The sequence below is a fragment of the Sebastes umbrosus genome, chromosome 11, assembly GCF_015220745.1.
Source record: "Sebastes umbrosus isolate fSebUmb1 chromosome 11, fSebUmb1.pri, whole genome shotgun sequence".
Classification (NCBI taxonomy): domain Eukaryota; kingdom Metazoa; phylum Chordata; class Actinopteri; order Perciformes; family Sebastidae; genus Sebastes; species Sebastes umbrosus.
Genome location: NC_051279.1, coordinates 7,628,312 through 7,647,344, shown reverse-complemented (window position 1 = coordinate 7,647,344; position 19,033 = coordinate 7,628,312). Strand labels below are relative to the sequence as shown.

At 41.2% G+C, this 19,033-nt stretch overlaps 1 protein-coding gene across 1 annotated transcript in view; it reads left to right on the top strand.

Moving 5' to 3' along the window:
* bmper (BMP binding endothelial regulator) overlaps nt 1–19,033 on the top strand; it is a 33,874-nt gene that overhangs the window by 13,301 nt on the left and 1,540 nt on the right. Inside the window, exons 3-15 of the mRNA XM_037785927.1 lie at nt 5,295–5,394; nt 8,362–8,444; nt 9,164–9,254; nt 9,569–9,651; nt 11,199–11,298; nt 11,578–11,687; nt 11,837–11,971; nt 12,272–12,376; nt 15,680–15,725; nt 16,379–16,542; nt 16,655–16,856; nt 18,267–18,609; nt 18,768–18,898. Coding sequence (XP_037641855.1) covers nt 5,295–5,394; nt 8,362–8,444; nt 9,164–9,254; nt 9,569–9,651; nt 11,199–11,298; nt 11,578–11,687; nt 11,837–11,971; nt 12,272–12,376; nt 15,680–15,725; nt 16,379–16,542; nt 16,655–16,856; nt 18,267–18,609; nt 18,768–18,898 — 1,693 coding nt within the window. The remainder of the gene's footprint in view (nt 1–5,294; nt 5,395–8,361; nt 8,445–9,163; nt 9,255–9,568; nt 9,652–11,198; nt 11,299–11,577; nt 11,688–11,836; nt 11,972–12,271; nt 12,377–15,679; nt 15,726–16,378; nt 16,543–16,654; nt 16,857–18,266; nt 18,610–18,767; nt 18,899–19,033) is intronic.

Here is a 19,033-nt window from a genome sequence, read left to right as displayed (position 1 = left end):
TTCAAGGAGAAGAGAAGATCATTTAATGTTGATAAAATGTTACTGAGATTTAATATTCTTTCCGTCTTTTAATGATCAGTTTGGTCTCAAAGTTGCTCTTGTTCATTATGTCTTTTTGCAATTTATGTCCAAGATTATCATGAGTATTATTAAATACTCTGTCCCTTGATGGAATCTGAACTTTGAATTGTATTATAGTGTTTATTAAAACATGACAAATAATCAAACACTGATACAGGACATCAGTAATCCCTCCATGTCAATAACATGCAAACACCACAGAACCTAAAGGAACAAATTTCTTTATTAGTATTTAACATCGGTGTTTATGTTTTTATCTTCAGATAGAAAGATGTACCCAGAAAATAAATAATACAAATGCAGTCATATGATGACTTTTATTTTCTGCACTTTACTGATTTGAAATTGATATTTCTAATTTATTCTCACCCCCCAAAAAAATATTTCTTAAAAAGCAGGGAAAATTAAACGCTGGTGCTGTTTTCTTCTTTTTTTAAATCATGCTTTTAATTGTTTCCTTAAGAAAAATTACAATAACAACCTAAACCATAACAAATAAAGTAATATGTACATATAATAACAGATAGTAAATGTAAAAAGAAAGTATTAAAAAAGAAGAGAGGAAAAAAATATAATATTAATTAAAAAATGAATAAATAAACAATACAAAATATAATAAATTGAAAATAAAAAATAAATGATAACAAATAAAGAAATATAAATAACCAAAAATTCATTATTAAAATAAATTCACATATCCCTGTGGTCCTGCCCCTACGTTAATTCACCCGCACAGGATAGATACAGTAATGTGTGTTTAAAGCACGTTTAAGGCACGTTTACAAAAGCGTGAATAAATCAGAATATAAAAATATATAAGTAAAACGCATACAATTAAATAAAATACAAAAACTAAATAAAAGTAAAAGTCTGTTTTCTGAAGCTGAACAGAACATAAACTTTGTCAATAATGGAATTTCTGTAGTTGACCTCAACCTTCACTAAACAAGTTAGTAATGATTGAATTGAACTGATTGAATTTAAAATGCTGTGGATAAAATCAGATTTTAAGACTATTTTTGTCTCACACTAAAACCTTGTGTCTCCGTGATGTTCAGAGACTCAACTGCTTCATCTGTCCTCCTGCACGGACTTTGAATTTCAACTTGAAGCTTTGAAGACAATTTTTTACAAAAGATTATTAGGGAAATGGCTGCTTTTATTTTGGTGGTTTAGTTAAAACAAATAAATAAAAACACTCTGAATCTCCATACAGTAGCATGTATGCATAGACACTTTCCCTTTTTCTCTGACACACACACTTACGAGCATACCAACACTTTATCCCACTGTGTGTGTGCGTGTGTGTGTGTGTGTGTGTGTGTTGGGAGAGGTTGTCACCCTCGGCGACAGACAGCCGTCCAGTCGACCAGCCTTGGTGCCGCGGTGGTATGTCGAGTGTTTATAAGGCGTGGTGACCCATTGTGACCTTTGACCCCGAGACAAGAAGGGTGAGAGTGAGGAGGTCACATGTACTAACACCACTCTGTGCTAATGGCTAACAGGCAAGAGAGAGAGAGTGACATGACCTTGTGTCCATTTATTACAAATCACATGTTCTGTATGTCGCAGCTGACCGTTCAGTAAACAATGCTGCTGCTGTGCTTCTTAGATTTCAATGTATTTTGTCTTCTGTGCCAGACAGTACAGTCGGTTAACATTCATTTCTGTATCACGGTAGACTCTTCACCCTCACTTCAGATGTGTTATCAGACATCAAGCGTCATAGACATCATGTGTGCACTGATTTGTGTTACATCATCGTTATGAGGTAATATAGCAGTGGAGACTTCACAAATCAATTTGCAGGTAAACTGCATTACTGTGCCATGATAATGAAGCTTTAACAAACACTAATGCAGACTTGATGTTCTCTGTGTTGGACAACACAACTCAAGCAAGTTCCAAGAGTCTACTAATAGATTTAATATACTCTAAAGAATTAAATGGAAGCCAATGGCGACCTGGAACATCAGGAAAAATACACCGTAAAACCTAAAAGTGTAAAGCAGGCATTTGAAAATGGTCAGCAAAAATGTAAGTGTGTATAGAAATATAAATGATTTGTAGTTTAGGAACTAAAATTTGGCGGATTATAGCCATGTGTAATACGTAGCCTATAGCGCCAACTTCTGACAAAACTACGCTAGTTTATTCGCTCCAAATCAGTTGATGCAAACACACCTAATTCACATTTCTTTTTTGCGACATTTAAAAATGCAATTACAATTCAACAAATGAATGGAAACACACCACCACCACCAGCAGCACTTGCATGCAGTAGGAAGGACGCATTTGGCACGTTTTATCAGTTTGAGGCTTGTGTTTGACCAGTCAGTAATGTTCAGTACTGCAGACTCTAACCTGACAGTTCAGGGACCATCAGAAAGTCCTACCTCAAGAACCTTTTGGGGTCCAGGAACCAAAACTGAACCCAAATCCTGCAGTTTAAATGTAGGTAAAGTTCCAGAGTTCCTGCTTACGAAAGGGCAGAAAAGTGTCTAAATCTATTTGTGTAGTTATGATCAGCTCACCTCATTTCCTGGTGTTAATCATCTCTTTTCTTCTTTTCTTCCTGTTTCCATCTTAATGTCAACGATGTGGCGCTGTTTGTGCAGATGATTCAACCAGGACAGTGATGGAAATGCTCCAACTGTCTGTCGCTTTCACTTCACATCACTTTTTTGTTGCCACTAGGGAAACTTGCATCCCAGCAGTCATTAGAAAAACAATCAACAATCAATTATATCATAACATTAATTAAGAACACAACGTACTTAGTTCTAAATTAAAATGGCCTACTGCAAACTGCAAAACTCTAGATTAGAAACTGAATCATTTAGAAACAGCATGAGGTACAAAGACATTTGCGTCGGTTGCTTTTTATTTTAGTCAGCTCAAACCTTCGTCTCAAGAGTAAGAACTCTTCCTTTATATGATTATTTTGACCGTACGGTAATTCACCTGAGCTTCTTTAGCACCTGTTGCTCGAAGATGAAATACAATTTTTCATCAACTGCTCTGCTTCCAAAACATTTTGCAGCTTCTTCCTGTGCTGTGCTGTTCATTTGCCCAGACTCTCACCTGGATAAAATCTACATATAGCCTGATACAACCTCATCCACTGTATTGCCAGATTAATTTTCCAGATTATTGACTCCGTCTTGTGTTCACATGAAAAGTTCCCGGTGGATTTCTGGATGACTCTGAATGTCCAGAAGGAGATTTTGTCCTTTTCCTCTGTCCTTTCTCTACTTTCTCTGTCCCCTCTTTCCATCTCTGTCCCTCTCCTCCCTCCTCCTCTGTCATGACATCATCTGTCCTCAGTGTGGTTGGGGTTTAGTTGGAGCGCTGCTGCTATATTAAACCACCCCGATTTATTTTCGCCCTCCTTTGATCCGTCCTCGTTAGAGCCGCCTGCCGCGGTGCCACAGGGCCACGGGACCCGCCAGCCTCCACTTTATAAACCCTCACAGTGTGTAAAATAAAACGCACACGCAGCATGTGGATAAAATCAGCAATAAAAGCTGGGTGTGAAAGTGGAGCGGATTAAACAAGCGCAGTCCCACGGTGCAGTTAGTGGTGATGACGGACACAGTGTTCAGTGTTTCTGAAGGTGACGGGAGGATCGTTGAGCTGGTGTGAAAATTCACAGCTTGGACTGTGAAGACTGAGTCACTTTTTACTCAGAAACTCAAGCTGCAAACTTGTTACCTGTGATGAAGCCTGATAGCAGAGCACAGAGGTGGCATGCAGGTGAAAATTGTTGTCATGAAAACATTACACGTCCAATTCTGGTGATTTTTGGCCCGGCGGCGCTGCTGTAGCGGTGACAATGTCAGCAAATATTGGATGGATTGCCATGAAACATTGTACATGTATTCATGTTCCTCTTCAGGATGAAGTGAAATAACTTTGGTGATCCTTTGACTTTTCATCTTGCACCACCATCAAGACAAATAATTCGTCCAATACTTTGGTTTATGACCAAAAACAATACCTGTATTTGTTGTTGCCGTGCCAATGTCAATCAAATTTGATCAAACCACACCCACACAGTCCTGATAAAGAAGATTAGCTGAGTTTTTGAGTGTTAATAATACCTAAAGATGCTGTTTTTCCTCCAAAAAAACATTGCTGCTTATTTAGTCACGAATATTTTATATAGAGTCAGGAAAGTTTTCAGGGGTTTTACAGATGTAAAGATGCCATTTCCTTGTGTCTTTAACTTGTACTGAAAGCTGACTTCCTTCGCCGTCTGTAAAATAGCCTACTACAACTACCAGAAACACTTTAAAATTCATGGTGGCCAAACTAAAATAAGGGCTGTGTCTGAAATGTCTCACTCATTCACTACTCCCTAGTCACTATTAAGGGAGTATGTAGAGGACTATTTAGAGGAGTACTCAGGTCATTTTTCTTGGCGTGTTAATTACGTCATTGCTGACGCACAATTAAAACGTGTCAGACCAACGTCTGCTGCAGCTGGAAGAGCATCCATAATAAATACTGACATGTTTTTTTGTATGTGATAAATACATATTGTGAGCTATTTTGTAGAGTTGCCTCTTACAGAAATGCTCTGCTCACATTAAATATATTATTTTTGCACCAAACTCATGGATTTGTCTCAATCGTGCTGTTCACTTTCCTCTCATCTGTCTGCCATTTTTCCTTCAGCGCAATGCATGATGGTATTGGAGTGTCATAATTTGACGCGCTGGGCTAGCCAATGCGCTAGAAAGTGGGGCCAAGGGGTCCTGACAAAGTGTCTGTAGGGCGGCTGCTCAGTGGGTAGAGTCGCCGTTCTTTAACCGCAAGGTTGGCGGTTTAATCCCCGGTTGCTACTGTCTACATGTCGAAGTGTCCTTGAGCGAGACGGTGAACCCCAGGTTGCTCCCCGGGCGCTTTACAGCAGCCTACTGATCCTAAGGATGGGTTAAATGCAGAGGTCAAATTTCAAAGTTAAGTCAGTGATGAGTTGGGATGAGAACGGGTTGTAAAAATAGTGTACAAGATTTTCTGTATTTTTTGTATAATATGTATGGGACTGAATTATATATATTTTTAACTTCCTTTTGAATTTGAATGATAAAATGATGGAGAAAATAATTATTTGAACTACCGGTAAATTAATACAATGACATACAGTATGTTAGAAAATATAACACTTACCAATCGACTCTCTCTCTCTCTCTCGCTCTGTGCTGCAGGAGGGGAAGGCGGACTGTAAACAGGAGAAATGTCCACTGGTCTCTGAGGACTGTGCTCTGGTGGTGAAACAGACCGGAGCCTGCTGCGAGAGGTGTAAAGGTAAGACAGACAGACAGACAGACAGACAGCGAGACAGGTGGACAGAGCCAAAATAAGAGGATTGTGGAAACTACATAAAAATCTTAATATTCATAGTTAAACGTTTTATTACCTGAACTGCCCTCAGGAGAGGAAATGAACACTTTGTGTGACGTCTGCGTTTCTTTGTTTTTTTTTTCGACTATGATATTTCAATATAGCAGCAGCGATGATAATAATGACCCTGGGATGGTTTAGTACCTGCAGCTGCTCTGCACTAATAGGAGACTGTAATAACTCACCAGGACAAAAACATAGAGATGCTAACCAGAGCCTCTACACACACACACACACACACACACACACACACACACACACACACACACACACACACACCCTTCAGGAACCACTTTATACCTAAACAGCCAGGCCTGAATATGACCAGTGGGAGTAAAGCTGTATTATTTACCTCACATATAGGCATATCCTCTCTCTCTCGCTCTCTCTCTCTCACAAACACACACACACACACACACAGCTGCAGTGTGTGGAGACAGTGCAGCTGGTGACGGGGTTCACCGTTAGGTTTACAGGCCACAGACATACAGTTGCTTTTATGAGCCAGAAACTCCTCAATATACCCTCAGCTCTTCATCTCCTCACACAGGCTCTCGTCTACTTACTGTTGCACATGCACGTTTATATATTTACCTACTTACTTCTGAGAACCATAACTTTAACATTAACCAGAGGTTGAGTCACATGACTTGGACTCGAGTCACAAATTTGGCTTTTGACCTGAAAATACTTGATACCTTCCCCGAAGCCGAAAGATTAAAAAGTATGTTATTTAAAATGTGTGCTTAAGTCTTCTTAAGGAAACAGTTTCAAAATTGCCACCAAAGGAAGTGAAGGACGCTTTTTAGACCTAACCTGTTGAAATTTTTTTTTTTTATCAAATATTATTTCTAGTTTTCTACGTTGTATGTTTCCCCTATTGACGACCAAACAGTTTGAGTAGTTTTGAAGCATTCAGCATCCAGGAGAGTAGCTGCATCTTCTGTCACTTCCATATCACCTTTATAAAGTAGATTCAAACCCCTGAATAAACTCCTTAAACAAAGTCCTCACTTTGGAGGATGTTCCTGTTCTTTCTGTGCTCATGGAGCTCTGTGGTTCTATAGAAATATAAGAACACACACACACACACACACACACACACACACACACACGCAAACACACACACCTAGCTCTCAGCAGGGGCGCAGCCCTTTTGTTTGTGGTTCGGCGTTTTACGACGCAACACTTCGTTAAAAGAGATGGAACGAACTCAGCTCGGACATGGAAAGCCCCTTGTTGCCTCGACAACCCGTGTTAGTTTTCTATTGTGCGGTTGACTTGTGGCCGCCGTGACCTAATTTAGGACCCCTCTGTGTCTTTGCTTTGGAAAACACCCCGACTGCCACAGTACATGTCATATCACTGTTTTCTCACTTTCATGAAATCATACACGCAGTTAAAGAGACTCACAGCCAGACTGGATCAGTTTATTGGGAACAATTTGCTTTTAAACTGCCTTAATTATACAGTTTATATTATGTAAGAGTACTGAGTTATACTTGGCTTGAAGTGGGTTCAAAATAGACAATAAAAAATGATGTAGTATATACAATATTTAGTTGATTAATTAATTTCCACTGCCAAGGAGGTTATGTTTCCGGTTCAGTTTGTCTGTTGGTCAGCAGGATTACAGAAAAAATACTGGTCCAATTGTCATGAAACTTGGGGGAAGGGTGTAGCACGAGCCAAGTAAGAACTCATTACATTTTGGAGCGGATCCCATCAACAGGGCGTATACACACATTATTTTTCACTTTCGTTAACATTGTGAGATAGTGCATTTGGCCTTGGCGGAGGTCTGCACTCTCCGAGTGCCCTTCTAGTTTAAATAAGGCATCAATATTGTTCTTGAAGCTTCCTTATCGGTGATGGAGAACGAACCAGAGGACAGAAGATGTGTTGTCATATCAATCTGCGTTAGTGAGGACTGAGTGTATGAACAGGAATGAGTCTCAGTGGAATCTCCTGCCATCTCATCTGATCTTTTCTGCAGTGATCCAGTATCAGAGGGGTTTGGTTTCCACTGAGGAAAGCAGATCAATGGTTGTGATCAGGTTTCATTGTATGGAAAGTTAAACATTGATCTGAGACCACTTACTGTAAATGGGATGAAATGAATAGGCTATTCATTTAGCGCTGAGTGGACGGGTCAGTGGTGTGGAGTTACTGGGCAGCTCCTAAACATTCCTCACAGAGCTGTATAGACTTGAGACCTTGGACTTGAGTCTGACTTAAAGCTAGGGTTGGTAACCTTTAGAAAATAGCAAGAGTACACTAGATCTTAAAAATTATCCATCTGAAAAACCCAGCCCATTCTGCGGGAGTACAACGAGCGACATGCAGAGCAGGTGATATTGAAAATGACGTGGTATAATAACGAGGAGAACGCTGTTCATGTCCCGTGTGAAACATAGTCATTTAAGCCAAGACATGATGTTTTTTCCTAAAACTAACCAAGTAGTTTTGTTGCCTAAACCTAATTAAGTTGTGCTGATGCGTTTTTTATTTTGTTTGTCATTTTACAACGTTAATCACGTGTTTAAAACTGTTTAAAACTGTTTATAACTGAGACCGCAATCCGGGAGAAAATGCATTTCCCTCAAAACGTAATTGAGAATGTAGTTTAGTTGTATGGGAACGTAATTTTGTGGGTTGGATTTATTGATTTCTGTCAGGATGTAATGAGAATTTCAATAATTATAACAAAAGATGTTTTTGAAGAACACTACCAAACCCTAGCTTTAAGTATGAGGACTTAATTTTGACTTGACAGAGACAGAGGTCAATTCTGTGTATTATGCTGTTTGAAAAATGAAGAAAACAACATGTTTATGGCTGTACCTCTCTATCTCTCTTCCTGTCTCTCAGGTTGCATGTTGGATGGACGATCTTATAACAGCTCAGTATCCTGGACCAGCTCCACCAAACCCTGCATAACCAGACGCTGTCAGGTGTGTAGGGGTGTGTGTGTGTGTGCGTGTGTGTGTGTTTGAATCCAGCCTGGCCACGCTGACTGTCAGCAAATGAGAGGTGAAGCGAGCAGACAGTGTTGTTTCAGCTCAGTCGTCATGTGGGAACCTCTGACATCGGATCTGAAACAACACAAACATCCTGTTGTTAGAGGAAGGTAGAGATACGAGAGGGAGGACGAAGGTTTGGGAGGTGAAAGGAAGGAAGGAAGGAAGGAATTAGGAACAAAAGGCAACAGGGAAGGAAAGAGGCAGGGAAGTAAGGAACAAACAAAGAGATGGAAGGAAGGAAAGGAAGCGAAGGAAGGGAAATGGAACAAAAAAGGAGGTAGAAAAGGGAAAAAGGAAAAGGGAAAAGGAGGGAGTAGCCAATTAAGAGAGAAGGAAAGAAACATGGGTAAGAAGATAAGGAAAATGTGAAAAGAGGGATGCATCAAAAGCAGAAAAGACAGAAATGAACATTGAAGCAAGGAGGGGACGAGGAACGGAAGGAAGGAGTTGAGGTAAGAAACGATAAGAAGGAGCAGTAGCAAAAATGGAAGTGAGGAAGTAGGGGTAACTGAAAGAGATGGAGGACCAAAATGGAGAGAATGGTAGGACAGAAAACATGGAGGAAGGACAGATGAGAGGCATCAAAGTCATAATAACCGTCAAAATAAACATACAAACTGAAGACATGATTTCCCTGCTGGTTGTGACAGGAAGGTGTCATCACTGAGGCGGACGTACGGTGTGTCGTCCACTGCAAGAACCCCAAAATCCACCCCAAGAAGTGCTGCCCCACCTGCCCTGGTGAGTACTGGTAAAAGATGGTATTTAGAATTAAATTCAATGTCAACCCCTCAGCTCTGCAGGTTATAAATAATTTCACCTTTGTTTTTTATTTATTTACTTTTTTTCACAAGGTTTAAATATTGTTTACATTTGACCAAAGTCATATTTCACCTCAAAATGTGCCAGTTTTGAGTCCTGAGTCATTAAATTGTGTATTTCAGTGTTTTTAGTGACCTTGTAGACATTCATCAAACTGGATAAATTCAAAATAAAACAGTATAAACAAATAATTTTGAAATATGAAATGTTGTGTGTAACCTCTCCTCCTGCAGGTTGTATCTTTGAGGGTCGCCTGTACAAAGAGAAGGAGGAGTTCAGTCCTGAAGGCAAACCCTGCATCAAGTGCACCTGCACTGTGAGTACACACACACACACACACACACACACACACTTGTGTTTACAGTGTGTGAGTGTTTGTGAGCGGGGCCTCTGTCCTCTAAATAAGTTAGTTTTGGATTCTCCTGGGAGTCACAAAGTTTTGGTTGGATCAACATCCTCTTCCTAATTTTTTTCCTCCTCTTCCTCCCTTCCTCCTCCTCCCTCCCTCCCTCCCTCTTCCTCCCCCATTAGACAAACAAACCCTACAGGTACGTCCATAAACACATTGCAGCATTAATGTGCTTGCACCTAGTTGGGGCGACCTGTAGGCTTGTTAACACATGCACTGTACACACATACAGAGGTGTAATAGTTTGGACTTGCTGACACAGAAATAGTGTGCATATACTTACATATTTGCAGAAATCTGTTATATTGGTAATTCCTAATCTGTTTCTTTGAATGAAAATAAGTTATTCATATGAAAAAGGAATAGGACTACACACTATATTTTATATTTACTAAGGATTACACTGTTATTAATTTTCAGTGTGTTTACATGCACATTAAAGCACCTTTCCCACTGGACAAAAAAAACACGAACATCTGCAGTAGTCTCGGGTATTCATCGGCTCCAGCTCCGATGAGTGATCCATCCGGCAGTGATGGAAACATGACACCCGAGTGGACACACTAATTTTCGCTCCTTTTCTGGTGTGATGCTATGTGACGCACGTTGAAGTGAATATATAATAAATAAAATCAACAGGGATTTGGACTATTATTATAATTTATTAACACACAAAACATTTAATTAATATGCTCTCCTCAAAACCACCAGACTCCAGTCAGACGACTAAAACTAATCAAAACCGTCTTTGTTAGTCTTTCCACTGTTCCAACAATCACCAAGTCTAATTTGAGAATTTGAAAGCGAGACTGAATAAGTACCAGATATATATAAAAAAAATAATTAACCACCATAACATTTTCACTGTTTAATAACCATGCTTCCAGTGCCGGCCGGCGTATCCGCGACGTCATACGTGACACACCAGCAAAAAAACAAACAGAAAGCCCAGTGCAATGGCACGGCATACTCGCAATGGGAAATTAGTTTATTACCCGTTAGTGAGTTTTCCAGTGTTAATGTGTTTACTGTTTTAATTTTGCAGGAAAAGAGTCAAATAAACAGCTAAATATTTTGTCCAGGAATTAAAGTTGAAATGTAATCTTCAGGTCTTTTTAATGTTTCACATAAACCAGAAAGGTGATGCAATGAACTGGCTGCAGAAATGTTTATACAAACAAATGGTTGCAGTTTAAAGTTAAATTCATTCATGTTGAGTCAATAAACACCAGTGCAATCTGTTTTTCTCTCTTATTTTTGGTTATTATTAGATTTCCACGTAAGCCACAAAACAAGCTTCAAAACATGTTAAACATTGATCATTAGCAAATAAATAAAACACCTTAATCAAACTATACCTTTATCAACCAGAGTAATGTGTGTGTAGAAAGGGAGAAGTCACTGCATGAAGGACCATCACATGTGAATTAAATGGTGTTGTGTTTTTGTTCCAGGGAGGGCGGACTCTCTGCATGAGGGAGGTGTGTCCTGTCCTTTCCTGCCCCGCCCATCTCAGCCACACCCCGCCTGGACAGTGTTGTCCCAGATGTCTTGGTAAAGACCAGTAATCACCTTCCAATTACTGTCGATAGAATATAATTTAAATGATAGTAGTATAACAGCCTTTAAAGCATTTCTTTAAGCTGCGTTGGTGAAAACCTGCAGACATTTAGGACATTGTAGATCATTCCTTCTCTACTGACTTCATCCACCTCCTTATATTAACTTTACATTGACTTGCAAATACTTGTGCAAGCTAAATGACCTGAAAAAAGTCACCAACATTATTGTAAGTTTTTGTGTTTCTTATTTTTGACTCTCCTCCTCCGTCAGGTCAGAGGAAGGTGTTTGATCTGTCTTTAGGAAGCTGTCTGTTCCACAGCGAAGTTTACGAGAACGGCACGTCCTTCATACACGACAACTGCACCACCTGCACCTGCAAGGTACCGGCCCGGATGTCCTCCAGTCCTCCTCTACCACCATCACAGCAATAAATCAATTATCTAAAGTTTATTCCACAACCCCATTATATACACAAACTCTAGCAGATGATAACCGCTACATCTGATCCTTTTGATTTTCTTCTTCCCAGGATTCCACGGTGGTGTGCTCGAGGCGGTGCTCTCGACCGGGGAGTTGCCAAGGCGACCAGTGCTGCGAGGAGTGTCTGTCCTACGTGAAGGTGGAGGAGGTGAAGTACTGCAGAGTCCGGAACAAGATCTACAGGGTGAGAAAGTAGAGTGGACACCTGAGGGATGAAGAGAAGGAGAGAAGAATGGACAGATGCATGGATGGATGAATTAACATGTGGTCTATGTAGATAGACAGACATATAGATGGATGAATGGATGAACAGATAAAAGTATGAAAAATGGACGGATGCATGGATAAACAGACAAATGAATAGATTGTGGATGGAGTACTGGGTGAATAGTTTATGGGGAGATGGATGGATGGATGGATGGATGATAGTTTGGTGTATCTATGTCTGGATGTATTCTGATGGTGTGTTTCTTGTCTTCTGCAGGAAGGAGACATGTGGTCGTCAGTTAACTGCACTCTCTGTGCCTGCGTTAAAGGAAGCATCGAGTGTCGGCCCAAACAGTGTGTACCAATCACCACCTGCCCCTCGGTGAGTGACAGGCCCACCGGCCGATCACCAGCTTACGTCCTGTTTGCAGGGTTTACATCATGGTATCAAAGTTATCGACGACAGCGACCGACTCTGTCTCCGTCACTCCACTTTATCTGTTTTCCTCTCTCCGTCTCATCTGTCTGACACTCACTTTACAGCCCATGACTAACCATCATTTTCTCTTCACATGCGTGACGCCTCAAAACGGCGATACACCCTTGATTTACTGGCGGAGCGGCCATAAACGTTTCACCTTTTCCTTGTGCAATTCAAGTCAGTTTGATGCTTGTTATTAGGAGATATGATAGATTTATGTCAGATTTATGAGTTAGATTTACTTTCCTGCAGGGGATCGGTGTCTGTCACTTTTCTATAACAGGGAGGTTTCTCCTCTACAATAGAACATTAGTGATCTAATGAGCAGCTGGAGCGTGGCGTTAGCTGTCAAACGCTCTGGCAACTTCTGGCAGGAGGAAGGTTTGGGCTGCGTTCACCTGTCGCAGAGGTCGCTCGGGGGTCATCTGTCGGCCGGCGGGTGATGGAGTGGATTCCTCGCATACCGACGGCCGCTGGCGGTCACGCAGTCAAAGCCAGTGTCAGCGTTAGTCCAAGTTCACACGCTTCCACCGGTTACAACAAGCCCTCACCTGTTGTTTGTGGTCAGAACAGGCGACTGCTGGGTGATGTAGGTGGTCTGTCTCAAGTGAAAAGACAAAGTTTCACTCACTGCATGCTGCTGATTTACTGTGGTATAGTACAACAGTCTGGTTGTTGACTTCAGATATTAACAATCTTTCTCACACTGCGGTAGCAGCACTTTGAAATAGGCACATGTGATATTTTTGATAATTAAAGGCTGTTTAAGACAGCTGTGCTTTTTTATGCAACTTTAATGTTGCATTCATGTCATAATGACGAAGTGGGAGAAAAGGATGGCACGCTGGAGTCGCTACACAGATTGTCATGTTAGATTTTGTTTGCATGTGTTAATACTTGCTCATTCATGACATTATGTATGCGATACTGTATCATAGCTCATGAAACAAATCCCAGATGTTTATTTGTAATGTTCGCTAGCAGGTTGAAAAAAACTTAGTTTTTCCTCTCATGCCGCCACGTTGAACAGAGACATGCATCTCTGCAATCTGTTCGCTAGCCGGTTTGTGTACAACGCACAGAGCTGGCTGTAAACAGACATGAGGCCGTGTGTCGCATACTACCAAAAAAAAACAACTGAGATGCTTATTGTGAATGTGCTGTATACATGTCCAAAGAATGCTCCTAAATCCTGAACCTATCAGCATATCCCACATGTATTAATCAGAAATTGCTCCATTCAGAATAAGGCCGAATTCAGAATACCCAAACAGAATATGCTGTTTACACGACCCCTATCAGAATATTGTCATATTCTGAATAATAGTGGAATATTAGTGTGCATGTAAACATATTCAATGTTACCTCTACATTGATGCGTGGAGGGGACGTTGCAAGGTTATAGCATATAAACTCACACACCTGTCCCAAGTTATCATGAGTGGGACTCGTCTCTCTCACAGAGGTCACCACAGCCCACCTCAACCTTCTAAACACACACACACACACACACACACACACACACACTCTCCCATGCCATCATCCTGCGGTCAGCGGCAGGTCGGCAGAGTGTGTGCGTCTCTTTGGAGACAGTGTGTCTCCGTACAGCCTTTTGTCTGTGTGACGTTTGAGTGACAGCAAAGAAGAGGTTCCCTATATTTAGGCCCCCTGAAAACCAATATCTGTCACTCTGTGTGTGTGTGTGTGTGTGTGTGTGTGTGTGTGTGTTAGAGCGAGAGAAAGAGAGTGTGTGTGTGTCCTCAGTTTGTCAAAAGGCAGCCCTCTTCAAAGAGAGAGATTGCCCTTTGTGCAGAGGTTAGGACTCTGGAGTTTGTATTGAGTGTACAGAGAACGTCTGTATGTGATGACAGACGAGTAGTGCATGTGCATGCGCGCATTTGTGTGTGTGTGTGTGTGTGTCTGTGTGTGTGTGTGTGTGTGTGTGTGTGTGTGTGTGTGTGTGAGAGACAGGAAAAAGAGTGTGTGTTTGCGCGAATGAAGGGCTTCCCTGAGGCAAAAAAAACTAAGTGTGTGAAAGAGTCCTCTGATCTGCACTTCTGATGGAAGTTGAAACATACTGTACACACACACACACACACACACACACACACACACAGAGTTTCCTGTTACACAGACAGAGCTCAGTGGTTGAAGTTGGAGTATTGGTGTCTTTGTGGTCGTCCTGGTTCGACTGTGAACTTGTCAAAATGGGAACTTTTCTTCTCTTTCTATCTTTCATTTCCTTTCTGTTCCACCTGTTTGATTGACATCCTGAAAAGCGAATCGTTGCCTCTGCCAACAAAGTGATGTGGAAAAAAGTTGTGTTGGTTTAACCGTTTATTACCAGGACGTCTCCAGAAACCTGGTTGATGTTTGGTGGACGTCAACCAGACTTTTTAGCTCTTAACTCTGATTTTGAATTTGAAAACATCACCTGTCTGGGAAGGGCCTTTGGAGTTTACATGTTCTCCCCGTGTTCGCATAGGCTCTCCAGTTTCCTCACACCACCAAAACATGTATCCTCCCCAGGGGGGTTTCTTCAGGAAGGGCATTCGGCTTAAAACTTGTGCCAAATCAACGTGCGGATAAATGACCCGCTGTGGCGACCCCTAACGGGAGCAGCCGAAAGACGAACAGCAATATTTGCTGATGGAAAACCCTGGAAAATTGTCTTTCATTTCACGTTGCATGTTATTTTTGTCAGTAAATCAAACCCTTTCAAGTAGATTTGGGAGCAACTTTGAGTATTTATTTTTCTGTGTATCTCAATATTTTTTATATTCTTAGTTGTATCATAGTTGTTTCTCTCACTCTTTTTTTGTACCTGTCTTTCCCTTGACTTCTTTCTTTTTTGCTCTCTCTGTGCTACACAATCTCAAATTCAAACACATTATGAAGAAGCCACAGCAAAAAACTACTGATAACGTGACTGTAATCAGATTCAGATAGTCAATGGAACATTAACTGTACGATAGATGATATGCATCTTCTTTTTTATATGCTGATGTCCCTTGAAAGTTTTTTTTTAACTGTGGAAAGTTTTCAAATGTATTTTCTTATAAATGTCAGTTTGTGTCAAATCTTCAAATCTTCTCCGTGTGGTCTTGCCTGTGATGTTTCTCACTGTCAGTCTGCATTCTGTCAATCATTTCCTGCCATCTTTTCTGAATGTGTCTAAGTGCTTCTATGCCTCGTCTCTTGCAGAATAAGATCCTGAACAGGACCGGCTGCTGTCCAGTTTGCACTGAAAGTGAGTAAGTCCTTCTCAACCCTTCAGCTTCCTCCTTTGCAGAGTATTCACAAACGCTAAAATAACCCAAATAAAGTTTTTGTTGTGTTTTGATGCGGCTGTGAAATGAGGTATTGATTATTTGTATTGAGTGATATTTAGTAAGGTAATTCAAATCTATGAATCGTCCTTCTTGAAAGCGATGAAAACAAATCTCAGTCCTCTGTAGCTTCAGCTGAGCATTTCCCATGAACTTGAGTCCAGACTGTGGTTTGCCCTCGGGTCATTTCACTTTGGCTGCGACCTACCGCAAAAAATCAACAGAAATGGCTGTAATTGCACCATTTCAGGACTACAAAGACTCCATAAACCTCGCTTCTTCATAATGTAGAGTTCAGTTCAGTTTATATAGCAGATATTTTACCAGATCCACTTCTGAGTGAGTCACATTAGAGCCTCATATTTCACCATTTATCATAAATGATCTATCATCATCTATCATCAACACGTATCATTTTATAATTCGCATTGCATTGTGGGTTGTCTCTTGCTCTCCGGGGACGACAGAGACTTCTGGTATTTTAAGTTCAAAGCTATTTTTCCATAACCTATTTCTCTTTCTTCTTTTAGTCATTCTTTCTCCATCTTTATTTTTTCTCTCTGTCCCTCTGCAGAGCCGGGTGTATGTACGGTGTTTGGCGACCCTCACTACAACACCTTCGACGGCAGGACCTTTAACTTTCAGGGAACCTGTCAGTACGTACTGACTCGTGATTGCGGCAGCGTCCCCTCTGGAGGACTAGGAAACAACATCAACGGGCCAGACTCCAGCTTCATTGTAGGACGGGAGATTAAGTTTATGTCATTAAACTGATATCAATATTCCCAAAATGTACTTCCATTTAAATAAACAAATCAAAGGATTGAAGGGAGCTCTATGTGTTTACTAGGTGTTAGTGAAGAACGACGCCCGGCGGACTCGTTCCTTCTCCTGGACTCAGTCTGTTGAGGTGAGACTGGGAGCTTTGATTCTCAGCCTCCACCAGCACCTGACGGTTCGGAGGAACGGCACCCGCATCGCCCTGCCCTACCACGGCCCCGGGGTGCACATCGACCTGGACGGATACCTGCTCAAACTCACCACCATCGCAGGTCAGCACACAACACTCTCTTTAGAAGGCCATTTCATTTCTTTAGTATAAAAACCTCAGCAGCTTTGTTTAACATTTTTACATTTTAGACTTTTACATGGATTATTACAAGTCATAGAGATAAACTATAATTTCGAGTGTGTACTTTTTTTTTTAGTTTATCAATGTATGAATTTATTTCAATTAAAAACTGAAAATATATAATTATTAACAGCATCTGTCTTTAAGAACTGAGCCAAAGGGTCATTGTGTGGTTGAAAGCTATGGTGGAAAAAGGTAGTAAATGGCCCTTGAGTTAAAGGAACAGTGTGTAGCATTTAGGGGGATCTATTGGCAGAAATTAAATATAAGATTAATGTAAGTATGTTTTCTTTAGTTTATAATCACCTGAAAATAAGAATTGTTGTGTTTTTGTTACCTTAGAATGAGTCATTTATATCTACATAGGGATCGGGTCCTCTTCACGGAGTCCGCCATGTTTCTACAGTAGCCCAGAACGGACAAACTAAACACTGGTTCTAAACAGGGCCATTCTCGTTTTTGCGTCGGCCACCGTAGTTGTCCTTCACACATGGCACACGGGAAAATTTTAAGTTGGTTGCAATCTGCAAACTCGCCACTAGATGCCGCCAAATCCTACACACTGCACCTTTAAGATTACTTTGCAGACTAAAAGGTTCAAGACCAAAACCATAAAACGTCAAGAATGGGGTTTCATGCTGCATTTTTTAAGACGTATCCATATTTCAAAAAGACTGACTGGATCTTTAACCTATTAAACACACAAAATGCATTTACCTCTGTTTGGTTTGTTGGGTAGAGAAGTATAGAGTGCTACAGGAATGAGTCCTAAAACCCAGAAATTGGTTAGCATTTTAGCACTTCAGTTCCCTCGTCTGGAAGTCAGTGGGTTTTTTTAATTGGTTTTTAGTTAGATGCCTGAAATAAGGTCTGTGGTTAACACAAGCTGAAGAGATTTTAACGTTTTGTTCTACGACATGAAATACGTCAGTAAATATCCCACTCATGAATTTTGAGGCTTTTACGCATCTTCAAAAAGTTGGTTGCTAACAAGTGGCTAAATGAGACAACTAAACGTCACCTTGCAGAACACTAGTCCACCTTTAGCTTAGTGATGGTGCGAATGTTAGACTTTTACTTCTGTCGATTGCATTTAAGCTTCAAAAATCATAAAAGTTGTGTTCATTTGTGGAGATTATCTTTCTGTAAGTATCATAAATGTTTGTTTGCCACAGATCTTATTTTCTGCAATTATCCAAAATCCAATGGAAAAATCCCACTGGCTTGACTTCCGGGTTGGCCTACAAAAAATACGTCAGCCCTGCAGCACCCTGTTGTCTGAAGAAATGATCATCAGTCTTTGTCTTCCTGCCTCCACCTCGTCCTGCAGGTCTGGAGATCACGTGGGACGGTGACAGTTTCGTGGAGGTCGTGGCTGCCCCCCACCTGCGTGGACGCCTCTGCGGCCTTTGTGGCAACTACAACGGCCACAAGCGCGACGACACCATGGGAGGCGACGGCCACTTCAAATTCGACGTGGACGAGTTTGCCGAGTCGTGGCGAGTCGAGGGGAACGAGGTTTGCTCCCAGCAGCATCCGCCTCGACGCCCGGCCTCCTTCCTGTGCCCCGGCAGCGTCAAAGTCAAGTTCCGCGCCCACCGGGAGTGCCAGAAGATAAAGTCGTGGGAGTTTCAGAAGTGCCACCGTGTGATTGACTTCGCCCCTTTCTACAGGTCAGAGAACAAAATCTCACTCTGATACTGAGATGTAATAAATGTTCTGAAAATGTTCATTTATTTGGTTCTAGTCATGAACCAGAAAAATGGAAAGACGACACAACAACCCACCCATGTCCAATAAAGTGTATCATTTATCGTCCTGCTCTCTGTAGGTCGTGTGTGACGGACATGTGTGAGTGTCCGGTCCATAAAAACTGCTACTGTGAGTCCTTCATCGCCTACAGCCGAGCCTGCGAGAGGGAGGGAGTCCCCGTCCTCTGGAAGGCCGACACCGCCTGTATGGGTGAGTGACAGCACTCATGGTTACAATCTCATAAAGACGCGGTGTCACACATGAATATAATATAATTTAAAGTTACCTTACAGACCACAGATAAGTCTAGTGACAATATAATGACAAGATAATACTAACAATCAT